Source organism: Anser brachyrhynchus, assembly GCF_964034855.1.
Source record: "Anser brachyrhynchus genome assembly, chromosome: 4".
NCBI classification, from domain to species: domain Eukaryota; kingdom Metazoa; phylum Chordata; class Aves; order Anseriformes; family Anatidae; genus Anser; species Anser brachyrhynchus.
The window spans coordinates 25,838,747-25,853,577 of record NC_137698.1 but is presented as its reverse complement, the minus strand read 5'-3'; the positions used below and the strand labels follow the sequence as shown (position 1 = coordinate 25,853,577).

The 14,831-nt window shown below is 43.0% G+C and overlaps 1 protein-coding gene and 1 long non-coding RNA gene across 2 annotated transcripts; both read right to left on the bottom strand.

The window, feature by feature from the left end:
- Window positions 1-2,303, bottom strand: HMGB2 (high mobility group box 2). Its single transcript, XM_080590230.1, has 5 exons — window positions 2,163-2,303; window positions 1,549-1,719; window positions 1,286-1,431; window positions 1,017-1,191; window positions 1-544 (listed from the first exon to the last, which is right to left on the bottom strand). Exons 2-5 carry the CDS (start codon window positions 1,696-1,698, stop codon window positions 392-394), a joined length of 624 nt encoding a protein of 207 aa, XP_080446356.1. The 5' UTR covers window positions 1,699-1,719; window positions 2,163-2,303; the 3' UTR covers window positions 1-391.
- A 3,707-nt stretch (window positions 2,304-6,010) lies between these two features.
- On the bottom strand, window positions 6,011-14,105 carry LOC308194368. The gene is made up of 2 exons (XR_013950483.1): window positions 11,732-14,105; window positions 6,011-8,188 (listed from the first exon to the last, which is right to left on the bottom strand). It is a non-coding gene; the product is annotated as an uncharacterized lncRNA (long non-coding RNA).
- Window positions 14,106-14,831: the final 726 nt, after the last annotated feature.

Sequence of the window (14,831 nt, the reverse complement as noted above, 5' to 3'; positions counted from 1 at the left end):
TAATCATGTACAACATTTTATTACAAAATTGTTAAAAAAAGTAATACAATGCAATATACTACAAAATATAAAATCAGCTATTAAGCTACCTCCTTTATTTTACTTAGCTAAAAAAAGAAACACCTGGCTATCAGTCACTGAATTTCAACAAAACCATTAAATATGCAGAAACATTCCACAACTTTTTCTTCTTTTTTTTTAACCGAACTGTAGCAGCCCCTCGGCGTACTACTTACATTAAAAATAAGAGGTCTCCCTACAAAGAACCACATTACCTATACACAATTCTGTACAGATTTTTATACTGAAGCTAACAATGAGCTGCACTTGAGTTCACATTCTTAGCAAAATATTGGATTTTGAGCGTAAATCTTTACAGCAGGACATTCATTTACTCCTCATCCTCCTCTTCCTCCTCCTCTTCCTCATCTTCCTCCTCCTCCTCCTCCTCTTCGGGTTCTGCTTTCTTCTTAGATCCTGCAGGCCTACCTGGCCCCTTTTTTCCTGCATCACTCTTGCTCTTGGCACGATATGCTGCAATATCCTGCAAGAAAGACGCTGGTTAGTTGCTGGTAATGTAACTCTGAGGACAATCATGCACTACTACAATAATTTAACACTACCGTGTATGTGGAAAAGTGGGATTTCCACCTTGGAACTTTCATTCTTTCACCTTTTGGCCAGAGAACATAGATTCATACAGGCAGTTTTAAGAATTTTATATTTACAGTACTTGGGAAGATGACTGCATGCTTTCCCAAGTAGGTGACCTGTTTTTCTGGAAGTAAAGTACCTTATTGCTAAAATCTCTAGATATGTAAAAATCACATTTAGGCTCACTGCAAGCATTCCAGAAACCTCCCATGCCACACCCTTTCCATGCGTTCTGAAGCCTGACAGAGTTTCATATAAACACTTAGAATTACAAGCCATACATGGTTTAGGTGCAAAGCTTCAGTGTCACATTTACAGTGACCTTTATGAATTTAGCCATTACTTTATTATCCTCACTGTACCTTTTCATATTTCTCCTTTAGTTTTGCAGCCTTCTGTTCGTATGGTTGTTTATCTTTGGCCGACTGTTCAGACCACATTTCACCTAACTTCTTTGCTGTATCTCCAATAGACAAGCCGGGATGCTCATTTTTGATTTTTGGACGGTGTTCAGAACAGAAGAGGAAGAATGCAGATCTGAAAACAGAGACAGCAATAAGGGTTAAGCAAGTATGAGACAATTGGAATGTATAGGGTTGTGTGGGTTTTTTTTTGGCACAGAAGCACTCACGGTGGTCTCTTCGGAGCGTTGGGGTCCTTCTTCTTCCCCTTCTTCTCTCCTTTGGGAGGGACATAGTTCTTCATCTCCCTGTCGTAACGAGCTTTGTCTCCCTTGGCCATTTCCTCGAACTTCCCTTTTTCCTTGCTGGACATTGTCTGCAGACACACGGGGGGGGGGGCGGGGAGGGAAGAGGGGAGGGAACCCGGCTCAGATCCGGCGCCCGCTGCCCCCTTACCGCCCGGAGGGGCGGCAGCCGGGGGGGCCGCGCTCACCTTCCACCGCTCGGAGCACTTGCGCGAGAACTCGGCGAAGTTGACGGACGAGTCCGGGTGCTTCTTCTTGTGCTCCTCGCGGCACGTCTGCACGAAGTAGGCGTACGAGGACATCTTGCCCCGCGGCTTGTTAGGGTCGCCTTTGCCCATGGCGAGGTCGGCGGCGGGTCCCTGCGGGGGGGGAGGGGGCCGGAGGGGGGAGAAGTGAGGGGGCGTGGTCGCGTGGGGGTGTGGCCAAGTGGGGGCGTGGCCGTGGTGGTGGCCACGCCCCCACCCCTCGCGCGCCGCCACCGCCTTCCCGCCCAAGCACGCCCCCACCGCCCCGCGCGGTGTCCGCGCATGCGCAGCACCACCCGCCGCCCGTCAGCCGCCCTCCCGCCAGCCCTCGGCTCCCCGCGCGGCGGCTAGGCCCGTGCCTCCGCTCCCTCCCCCCCCCCCCCCCCCCGCGGCCTCCCTCCGCGCGGGGCCGTCCCCGCCGCCCGCCCGGCGGCCGTCCGCCCGCAGGAGCCCGCTCCCTCCTGCCCCCGTCCCTCCCTTCCTTCCTCCCCGCCTCCCTCCCTGCTTCCCCGCAGCCTTCGCGGAGGCTCCACGGGCGGGGGCCGCTCGGGCCTTGCCTGGCTGGGCGGGGCGGGGCGGCTGCGGGGCGCTGCTGGCTGCGCGGCTCGCTGCGGACTGCCTGCCCGGCAGCGCACTTAGAGCCTCTTGTTTTCCGCAGCCCTACCCGCCACAGCAACTTGACCCGCCGCCCCTCCGGGCCCGCCCCCCGCCGCCGCCCATTGGCTGCCGCACCGGTTCAAACTGCCTGCGGCCCCGCCCGCTCGGGCCGGCCGCGCTCCCCATTGGCTCGCCGCGCCGCTGGCGTCAGCGGCCGAGCAGCTGCCGGGGTAGGTGGCGCGCGAGGGGGTCGGCAGCCCGCATACTCGCTGGAACCGGTTGGGGTGAGGAGAGCGGCGGGAGGGCGGGGCTAGGCGCGCCGGGCGGCGATTGGACGAGACGGACGGTTTAAAAAACCGCGGGGGCGCCCGCCATTGGCCGCCGGGCGCTGCGCGCCTCGTGATTGGGCTGAGCGGGATGCGGCAGCGTGGTTTAAAAATACAAAGGCGGCGGCGGGGCGCACTGCGAGCCGGGGCGCGGCACCGCGCGGGTCGGGCCGGGCTGGGGCCTCCCCGCCTCGCTAGGCCCGGCTGTGGGGAGCCGGGCTGCGGCCCTCGGCCCCGCTGCTCTGCCGGGAGCGCGCGGGCGGCCCAGGGGAGGTGTCGCCCGGTGCGTGGTGCCAGGAGGGGCGCCGGGGAGTGAAGCCTCAGCGCCCGTACGGCGGTTTGGTCCAGGGCTACACGCACTGTGCGGGTTTTCTTGACGGTGATGTTCCTCTGTCCTCCCCCAGCTCCCCCCTTAACGTCCCGTTAGACGCACCCAACCCACGCCGTTTCTAACGGCCCTGCCTCTTCAAGCGCAGCCACAGCGCAGGTTGTGCCTTTGCTCGCCGAGGATGTTACGTCCTCGGTGGAGCTCTAATCGCGTTAACCTAGTTCAGCGGCAGCGCTAATAGCCTCGACGGGAGAGCGGCAAGAAGCCCTAAGCTCTCTGAGGACTCGTCGCAGGCATGGGATCACTCGGTGGATCTGAGTTGATCTCCAAAGTCTCTTCCGTTGGAGATCTGCTCAGATAGCATTGAATGAGAGGCATTTATCGGGCCCGGCCCTCCGAGCTCATTTTTCTTCCTTCTGACAAAGGCATGTTCGCACAGAGCAGCTTGTTAATGTGGTAACAAAAGCCTCCTTCATCCCCTTTCCATGTCAAGCTTTATGTGTTTGCTTAAACTGCAGCCCTGAGAGGCAGAGTGTAAACTGGAAGAAATTGCTCAAAATCTTCTTTAAAGAAAGGGAGGTTGGGAGGTGAATTGGCAGAGCTGTGCAGAGGTATGTATTTCCTTTGCAGATGTCAAAGCCTGTCAGAAGCCAGTTATCAGAATTCTTATATCAGCTAACTTCTGCGGCTATTCCTTTTGATAGTGTTTTACCTACAAACAAAACTTACACTTATCTTCTAAAATAAACATTTACGCAGGGGATATTCTGTGTTCCAGCATCAGCTCTTTATTCCTGTAAACCAGTCCACTACCTCTCAGTAGTGAATTAATGTTCTCAGTTCTGTAGTACCGAACTCTGTGGAGGCTGAGTCACATCACAAGGAGTGCTTTTAATTCTTTATGTAGCTTTAGAAATGTTTTTACTTCGTGTATTACTTGGAAAGTGCTATTTATTTTTTTTTAGTGAATTAAGCTGCCAGATGGTTACTCATTTACTTTGTGGTGAACCACCTGTATGTGACAGTTTCTTGCAGAGTGTTTTCTGGTTAATAAAGCATTTTTGTTACATAGTAGAATCTTAGAATGCTAATGTATGCAGAATGAATCATAATACAGCCATTAGCATGTCTGTTTTTAAAAACATTTTTTGTCCACCAGATTTTTCTATGTCACAGCATTCAAATAAGAACGGTTGTACTACCTCCTGCATGTTTTACATCCACAGAAAGATGTAGATTAACTCCATCAAAATCAGTTTTACTTTTGTTTCCTCACTAATGCAGGTGAAAGAAAAACAAACTGCTCCACCAGCTTTCAGGAAACAGGTCTCTCAATAGGGGTGCTTCTAAAATAGTGTGTCATGATCTTTGGGAGCTTGTAATTAAAAAGTAATCACGATGGTTACAGGTACTAGAAATGATTTTTAATGGTTGAAACCAGAGGAGAATATTGTGAATTTTACCCTTCTAAATTGGGTGTTCTATCTCAGTTCTCAAACAAAAATCTATATTTTTTTTAATTATTCTTTCTATTAACATCAGTGTAGCAAGTTCATGGAGAAACATTACTTTGGAGCGGTCGTTGGAAATTATGGGATATAAACGCAGGGAGATTTCCTCTACTGCATCTTTTCTTCTTATCTACCCTAAGAAAACTATTGTGGAAAAGCAGATAGAGTAAGAAAGCGTAATTACTGTTATGGGGGAAAAAATGAGACCTGCCTGCCTTCCAAATGATTTAATCATATGTTTTAAGGAAGTTGTTCAAAATTAGGTTCTTCATTCTTTTAAAACAGCCTTTTGCTAGGTTCTCTTCTCTGAAAAAGAAAGCTTTTGTACAACTAAATATAAACTTGGAGGGTTACATCATGCTGTGTCATGCAGCATAGGGCAGCATAAGAAACCAAACAGTTGTGGTCTTTAACATCTGTCTGTCCTCCAACAAGGAAGGCAGTATTGAGAATTTTTCATGCTTGAATATGATACTGGAAGCTTTCTACAGCAGTGCTGATGCTGAAAGCCACACACAAGAAAGCTGATTTTAAAAAACTTGTCAGTTCCAAAACAGTCTTTCTACCAGAATCCTCATACTTGGAAAAGTATTTCTCTGTGTGCCTAGCTCCACAATAAGCTGTCACTCTTTTTTCATTATACCACACTGTTCCTTTTCAGACAAAACCACAAATTCTGTCTCAAGAGATTCAGTCACTGTTGCTTTTCTAAAGCAGTGATCTATGCCGTATTGACTTTGGTCAGTCCGTGTGGTTAATTTATTAACCACATGTGGATGACAGTTGTGGGGAAGAAGCACAAACTCCAGGACTTCAGGCTTACTTCTAGTTGAATAATTCAGCTCATGAAATGACTTAAGTTTTATAGCTCCCTGGTTTCAAGCCATTTTGTGTTTCTAATCTGCTCCACAATTGCAATTTTGGGTGCTATTGTTGATTTCACTTAATCTTCAGTAAACTGTGTGTGAGGAAAGATAAGCAATGTAGCGACTGGAAACAGGTTACAGAGCTGAGAAACTGGTTTAAAGAAAAGTGTGTTGTGGACAACAAAAATGAGCAATTAGTGTTAATGCTTTACAGCATACCATATCTCTTGTTTTCTGTGGCCAGCAAAGCTTGTCTGAATATGGTTCTTATTGTGAATAAAGTAACGAAGACCTACTATTTGAATCTTAATTAAAACCTCAATCAACAGATCTGTTGCATTTGGAACAGGTATGGTTCAGATGGGGCAGCTGCAAACTCCAGTTGCAGGACCTTAACTCAGACCAAATTTTTATTCTGATCCAAGTCTATTATATGGTGACAACATCAGTTAGTTCTAATTCGTTCAGTTGGATAAAGTGGCTCCCCAGAGACTCTGCTATTACCTGAATGCCTGTATTGAATATACGATAATGTAGCATTAATGGCAGTGAAATTGAAAAGTAATCGTTCCTGATTAATTGCAGTCCGCAGCTGAAATGGTCCCCCTCTTATGGACTCGAGAAATCACTGTTTACCGGATGAATAATGAAAGTGAGTCATAGCCACTCTCGGTTTTAATGTCACCTAACTTCACTAATAGCAATGAAAGATATTGAAAGAAAAAGTGTATTTAGCTTTAGAGTATCAGCATTTTTTGCTATAGGAAAAAAAAAAAAGTTTAAATCCAGGACATGAAAAGCATTTAAATAGGCCACTGCTTTAAAACTCCCTTTTTAACTTGAGTTACAAAGTCTACAGAGAGCAGCTCTGGTTTGGGGCCTATTCAATATGAGGGTCTCTTATACTAAATAGATGGTAACAGCTGTAGGATTAAAAGTAATATCTAGAACTACCTGAACTACTGCTTGCTTAAGTTCAAAAGAAAGCTCAGCTTGCTGTAGTGTTCCACTTATCAGCAGTTACTTTCTTTGTACTTTGACAAAATCACATGTAGCAGTGCAGCTGCCCAAAAGTTCTCAGAACTGGAGTTTCTGTCCATATCTTAAAGACTTATTTTTAAAGTAATATGTTAGAACTTTTCTCTTTTTTTTTTTTCAGTTGTATAACACGGACATGATATCTATTTTATAAAAATGAAATTATTTACTGTCTAAACATTAGTTTTATTGTACATGCTATTGTACAGCCTGCATAACCAGTTAAGCAGCTCGTAGGCAAACAGAGGCCTTGTTACACCAGGCTGTTTTAGCCTGAGTTCAATAACTTGTTTTGACTTTGTGCTGCGTACCAAATATTTAAAACAAAGACAGCCTACATTAGACACTACCAGGGACAGCTGCAGAGCAGAGAGTGAAACTGAAGTGGTCATATGATAGGAAATAAACACAACAAATCTCTCATGGTACTAATGCAGATAATATTAGGAACACCAGCTGTTCCTGGTCACAATAATTGTTATACTTAACTGATCTTTTTCAGTCGTAATTTTATTCTAAATTTCATTTACTTTCTTATTTACAAATTAATACTCATATGACACTTTTCTTCTGTAGATCGTAATAGACCTTCTTATGTTTCGCTATATTGTTAATCCCTGGATACAGATATGAGAAGAAAATAGCAATTTGCCCTTGTTCATCCATTAGATGGTTTCACAGGCAGTGCAGAGGGACTTTAAAATGTGATTAGTTGCAACTTACACTACTGAATTGGCTTAAATGGGTAAAAAAGAATAAAAAAAAGTTCCCTCTGCCTCCACCCTCAAAACTCTTCCAGCTTTCATAAACATTGGTACTTTATCTGAAATGTATATGATACTTACTCTTAATAAGTAAAATGTAATTACTAATGCAAATGTTACATCATTTAGAAACTGGAGGACATAGTTCCAGGATATTTTTCCTTCTATACAGTAAGACAACGAGTTGAATTGTGCCTGGCCCTGAAGGTGTGACATCCGGGAAACAGTTTCAAAGAATCTGTAATCACAGTCCAGCTCTTGAATAGTCTAAGTACTTGTGTGAGGCTAGCCACTGGTGCTTGTTGCTGCAAAAATGAAGCGTGTGGCAACTGATGATGATTTGCAATTGTTGAAAATCCTACAGAATGAATCAGAATGTTTTGTTTATACCTTTTCCGTTCTGGGGGACTATTTTCTTCTGCAGTCATGAGGGCTAGAAACTTGAAAGCAAACTGAACCTGACAGCAAATGCTATTTCCTATGTAACTGCTATTCTTAAATCTTTTAGGAAAGAAAAAGAAAACGGTAAGTTGACAAGGCTGTGTACCACAGGCCACAAGAGAAAGGAGGAATCTGTATCCTTATGTCTCCCATGGCCAAAAGTGAAGCGGATTTGGTGCTAACAGCTTGATTCCTAAGAACTGTAATACTCATATGCATGGATGTTGTGTCCAGGTAGCAGATGAACTTAAATGTGTCTCACATTTTGGTCACACAAAGTACATGCTGGTATGAAAGTCACACTAGGCTTCATTTTTGACCCAGGGAGTGCAGCTGTGAGTCCATCTCCATGAATTAATTTATTAGTTCAGGACAAGAATACTCTGTTAAAGGGAGTCTCCCAATGGGATTTTACTTACCAAGTTTTTTCTTCGTATTTCAGAGCAGTATGAGCACATGCAAATGGAGATAACTTTTGGATGAAACCACAGTGAAAGATGTGTTGCAGGAACACACGTCGTTGACATCTGGCTTGGGGGAATAAAGTAGTCTGAAGTAAAGCCTCCCAAGTGTATGTGAGTTTCACTCTCCAGATATACTCTTACTGTGCTGTTGCTAATGTAGACGTTGCCATGGTAAAATAATTTTCTCTTCTCTGTTATTGCTGGCAAATAGTGCTGTCATGGAAATGATCACAGGATACACAGGTAATCTGTTGAAAAAAGAAATAAAATACCAAGGAAATTTTGAAATTGTTGATTCAATGATTAGTCTCATTTTTAGTCATGGATCCTGTGTGATTTCCCATCAACTGATGATATAAAATTACCGTTTCTCTAGAAGACCCCTTTGTATACCCTACACTGTACCATTATGTTAAGTGTTTTACAGTAACAGGAAAGGATATTTCAGAGCTTTTGTGCTACTAGAAAATGCATCTGCCTATAATATCAGTCAAAACCTAAAGCTTCTACTCAACAGACCAGCTCCTGTGGAAAAAGTGTTAAGGATGTTCAGTAATATATCCTTGGTTCTGTGATTAATCCTCATTATTTAGTGTGTGAGGTTAATTAGAAGCCCTCTGTAATTACTGGCAGGACTAAACCCCTACTACAAACAAAAAAGAAAGAGAGAAGAGGGCAGTTGTGCGTTTGAAAAAAATAAACAAGGAAATTTCAAATGAAGTTGTTCTGTGTCAAAGAACAGCTTATTCAGAGCCATTGAGAAACTAAATTGCAGCTCGAACCATGCCTTTTTTGTTTTGTTTTGTTTTTAATTTAAGAAAAAATCCTTAAAATCTGTAAAGGTTTACACCGAAGTTGAGTTTGAGATAACCCATTTTGATGCAAGACTTATTACTACTGGATCAAACACGCTCCAGTTCATTGGCTTGATTGTTTTGTGCAATTTTTGTTGCTGTGTTTTATATTAATAATTAGCATTTATGTTTTTAAATTATTGCAATGTGTACAGATATTAAAAGCATACAATCCCCATTCACTTCTTCCAGCAGGAAAAAAAAAAAAAAAAAAAAGTACTTTGTAAAGTTGTAATTCATTTTAGAATAGACATTCATGCTATAACTAGAAATATAGATAATCACGGAATAAAGAAGTTAAAGTTGTTTCAGAGGTAAAAGAGCTGTATTATTATTTTCCTAATTCTGACATAAATTATGATGAGAACATCTAAAATTCTGCCCCACTCACTTGTGGAGAGAGGTAAGGATCTTATAGTGCCTGTGGATAGCTGCAATAGCAGAATCAAGTCTCATCATTTGTGTTTATAATGTTAATAAACATTAACAACCAAACACAGATAAAAAGCCATAATATCTGTTTAAGCATAATAATGTTGAAACTAAAGGGTGGGAGTCTATTTTTCTTTGCGTTCTTTGCTTTAGAATATGTCCTTGACCTGATTACAAACTTATCTTTACAACTGTAAAGGCTGGAAGCTTTATCAGTACAAAAGCTGAGAAGCTGAGACTCTAACATTATCTTCCAAGAGAGCTGAGATTTAGAGAGCATTAAAGATGAAGCAGGAAAAGCACAATCTGGTGATTTCTAAGAAAGAAGTGATGCTTTTGATCAACTGCTATGTATTGAACGATCGATGACAGTAAGTACTATAGAAATGTGGGAAACGCGGTGCCCTGTGTACTTTGCAATTGCAATAATAAACTCTGCTCATTGGTCATGTTTTGTGAAAAATTCTGTAAAATATTGCATCAGATCTGTTCCTCATAATATATTTCCCAGTTAAGGATTTGTTTTCAAGCAACGTTAGCTAAAAACAAGTCTCGTTCAAAACAGTCATTGTACTTCAGTTTGTTGGAGTGTCAGCCTGTATCTCTGACACAGAATGAGCTCTGCAGGAAGTCAGGGAAACAATTAAACCCCAAAGCCACATGTAATTTTGCTCATTTTATTTTCATAAAAGTATCTATTACTAGCACCAGACTTTAGTTTTTACTGACTTGAGACCAAATAATTATCCTCTAAAGAATTTCTAAACCATGCATTGTAGATTTAGGTGGATGAAGTGTTCACCTGCTCTCCAGGGGCACTTTGCGGTTGCTGTTAACTTCAGCAAGAGTGAAGTCAGACCTAAAGATGCTTATAATTGTACTGCAGAGAGGAGGATACTGCAACAAGCTACAGGGCCATGGAAGTTTCCCGTTTTCCTTTCTGTAAAAACAGCCCATATCAGAAGAGGATGTGATGGTGTAAAGGAGCATTGTAGTTTCTAGAACCCTATGACAAAACTGCAAAAATCATGTGAGTTAATCAAACAAAACGCGATTGGAGACCATGTCAAATCTGAGTTTATGTAACCGAGAAATTGTTTCACAGAATGTAAGATGGTAGCAAAGAGTACACAGTGCTCTTTTTTGTAGTATCAAGAGAGCTGACTCAGCTTTTAATTTCTTTTCAAGGGATTAAAAATAACTCTTACAATACACAAGTGTTGATCTGTTATTCATAGCTGAATTTTTTGTTGCATTACTAGACAAAATCTCTAGGGGTGATACTTTTTTTGTTATACATTCCTGATCGCTGCATTACATTTCAGAAAAGCACTAATGCTGTTTTTGTTGGGCTTTTATTTCTGACTGTGTGATCACTGACAGTCATAATATGAAACAAAATGTTAATCAAAGTAGCCTGAATGGATAACTGATCAGTGACACTGTGACTTTGATGCAGATGAATGTGCACTTTTAAGTTGGCTGAATGGGGCCTTGTGAGAAGAAAGATTGTTGAAACCTAATACATACCTCAGCACAAAGCTGAAGGTAGACTCTGTGTTTGCTTGTGTGCCGCTGAAGTATCTTCCTTAAGCTGCATTTACATATGCTTTACAAACAAAAAGTATGTGATATACTTCATTATTTCAGTCCCCCAGCAAATAATTCCTGGCACGTATATTCAACAAAGAACATCTTATTTTTCTGTGCTGGCATTTATACATATTTTTGCACGTGAAAATGAAGCCTTTTAATAGAAGGTCCTTTGATGCCTAACTAATGTCTATTGCAAATGTGAGTTGGTACAAACAGTTAAGGGGCATGTATTACAAATCTTTAAAGCTTTTACAGTACACGGGCTTATCAATTTTAATCCCGTAACACCTAGATTATTCTTAAAATACAACATTTATTTTTGGACCCTATTTACTACTTTAAGTCTAATAAAAGCACACGTCACATAAACTCTTATACACCCTTAATTTCCATTTTACAAAGTAGAATGCTTAAAAAGGAACATTGGCTTCAACTGGATTATTCAAAGACCTGGAAATACCAGTTTTGCACCAATTTAGCTCTCTTGGCTAAAGCTATGATTTTTCCCTCTTACCATCTCACTTGATTCTCATACGATAAGCTCTGTGTGCTAATACAGATTTTGTTATACAATTAAGTATCCAAACAAAGTTACAGCATAACTAGTGTAAAACATGAAGTGAAGAAATAGTTTGTAGATAATTCCAATGTTCCTGTGTTTTAGGCTCTGTGCTTAAATGGAGTTGAACAATGAATGGGAGGCAGAGTGACAGGCAAGTAGCACAGTTAGTGGGTGCTGGGGTGGGAGAGAAAAAATCAGAAAATCAAAAATCTGAGAAAGAAGAGCACAACAAAAAGGATGCAACTCATTTCTGCTAAGGAATGAGAGATTTACTTGCTGTTCTATACCAAATTTACAGCAATAAATAGAACTTAATTTCTAATAAAACAGTTAAAATACAAACTTACAACTATTTCCACGATCTCTGATGTACAGCCAGTGAATTCCTGTTGAGTTGGTTGCTCTTTCATAAAAATCATTGGGGGATGTGGTGGAATTTGCAGAATATGTAAAGCACTTTACAAGGATCTATTTTGAATTGAAGCAGTTAACAGTCCACAACAAAACGTATATGTGACGTGAAAAACTTACACTAATCACTTTCCCTATTACTCTATTTGCTATCAGGATAATTTGAGGTGCAGCACACAAGTGTACTAAAGTACCCTGAGACTTGAGGTGAATGGTACCTAATGGGGAAAGGAGTAGTCATCCCCAGTGAACCTTATCATGCGAAGGTATATATAAAGTTACAAAACACATTTCCTTTCCAAGATTACTAATAATGTGTTTACAGTGTGCTTGTAATATATCCAAGGTGATGTGGCCAATTATCGTTCTTCCCTCTCGAATTACAAAACACATCAGTCAGAAGCTGGCAGGAGCTGGGACATGTGGCATCTCAAGGCATCTCAGGCATAAGCTGCTCACCTCCCACCTGCGCCTGGACCTCCTCGGAGACAGGACCAGTCCTTGAGTCCTGCTGAGTTCAGAGCCTCTGAGCTATGAATTTGGGCACCCTTCTCAAGATGCAGCAGCTCCTGTTCCTTCTCTGTACTGCTTACGTGTCAGCCGTATTTTACTTTTGGCATCCATGACAGGCATAGATTACTGTGGCCCTCCATGTGATTCAGCCTATAAATGTTAGTAGAATCTCTATCTCATACCAAGAGATACAGCTTTGGAACTGCCACTCTCTTTTAACTGTTTTAATTTTTGAGGTTTTACTCTAATCAGTATATTGTTGCAACACTGCATGTCTTGATATTTATTTAAAATCTCTCACTATATGTGCTCTAGTTATGTCTGAATACTTCTACTAAACACTACTAGAGCTTAATATTCAGAAATCATAACTTTGGACAATATACAATCTAGCAGAATCCTTCTGCAACAACTTTATTTATTATTATTATTATTATTATTATTATTATTTAACAATGTCCAAGCTTTTTGCATTTTTTGATCCCACATAAGATACAAGATTAAAAGGGATGTGATTCCTCTAAGCAGACATTCATATGGAAGGAGAAGGTCCTTCCCGGTTCCAGCATCAGTCACACAGTCCTGCCCCTCCATTGGATCTTCCTCTGTGCTGGGACATGACCATGCAACTGAGCAGTAAAGCAGATCGGGGTTAAACTTAACTGATTTTCTTTTGCTGGTCTAGCTGTAACCCAATCTATTTTGCCGTGGAGCCTTCTAAATGCTTTTACAGGCACAAAGAAGGACAGGGCACAGGTGTGAAAATGAGCAGGTTACAGCAGAAGCAGAACTGTGTTTCTCAGCCCCACTACAGTCTTATCGTGATCTAATCATGAAACTATGATACTACTCTATTGAAATTCAGCTTATAAATTAACATATTGGCGAGCATGCCTGAGTAACTATCAGGCTTTTAGTTGCTCACAAACTGTACAAGCAGGATCAGACAAATGTGCGTGTGATCCTTCTGTTTTATCAAATCATAGCATATGTTGATTGATGTATTTTATGCTTACTGTAAGGTCAAAACCATCTGAAGAAATTAAATGAATCTCAAAAGACACAGTGTCAGATTCTAGAAATTGCTATTCGTGACCCAGATTTCCTCTGAAAAATTCCTGGAACTCACCCTTGGCCCAGTTTTCCCAGCATGTGCTTCCTATGTCCTTCTTTAGGTACGTCCTCCCACTGTTGGTTTTTTTTTTTCCCTTTGTTTTGTTTTAATGTTAACATCATTACCATGTTTGAAATGGTCAAATTATGAGAAACCTTACAAGTGAGTTAAACGTCTGTTCTCTGAGATTATACAGTGGCAGAATGTGGAATTAAACCCAGATGCTTCGTTTAGTCTTCAGCCTGGTTGATAACAAAAGAGGGTTTGATATTTTTTCCAACCCTTATCCAATTCCTCCCCATAATCACTGAAACTTGCCTTTTGTGTAACTGTTGCCTGTTACTTTAAGCTCAGCCTAACTTCAGTTACTGTATCCTTCATTCAATTACAACTGTTGGGAGCGTCAGCAGGACCTGCCCTTACTCTCTAATACCGGGTTATGTAATCAGATTAAAAAGCCATCTGCAGCACAAACTGAAACTGCGGTATAATCATGTTCCCTGGCTCACGCAGAACTTTGGCTTACACCGGATCTGTGTCTTCTCAAATCATTCACTGACCTCCCTGCTACTCTTCTGCTTCTTTCTGCAAGCTGAAAACGCGCCGTAATTGATACGGCCGAATATTTCCGCGATTAAATCACCACGCTCCGCGTACGGCCAGCTCGGATGCCGCTTCGGGGATCTCAGGGAATATTCACCGCGGTTTGAAAGCAAAGCGGAGCCTCGCTGGTCGGTGCGTGCGCTTTGAACGGAAACAGGTCAAAGTTTGCTGCTTCTGTCACCGCGCTGCCGCCAGCTGAACTGTTAAACGGCCTCACGTCAGCGTCCCTTGTGCAGTTTGGTGAAGTCTGGAAAATAAAAATACTTTTGTCGTATCTTCAATGTTTAGCTAGTGCTGTGCACGGCGAGGTCTTAGTTCATCGTTAGTGAAAGCGCTAGAGAAATCTGAGGTGTTTTTGGTTGTCAGAGCCACCTTTATAGGACTTTTGGTAGTTCAAGCTGCCTTTATTAACAGTGGGACCTCTTAAACGCCCAGACTGGAGACTTGTCCCGCGCGCTGCCTTTGTCCTCACAGACCCGTGCTGCGGGAGGCAGCGCCGGGACCACGCGTGCCCCAAGGCAGCCCTAACAAAGGCCTCCGCGCTGCCCGGGGACCCAACGCGAGCCTCCGGGGGAGAGAAACCGAGCCGGGAGAAGCGCCGGGAGGCGCCGCCAGCCCTCAGCCCTCAGCCCTCAGCCCCCACCTTCCCGCCTCCGGCCCCCCGCGGCCTGCAACCGCCGCCCGCATTTCAAATCCCAACGGCCGCGCGGACGGGGAGGAGCGACCCGCAGCAGCGGGGGAAGGGAGAGCGGTCTTTTAAGAGCGGGGCCGAGCCGCCGCCGCCGCCCCAGCACGGCGGGCCCGGC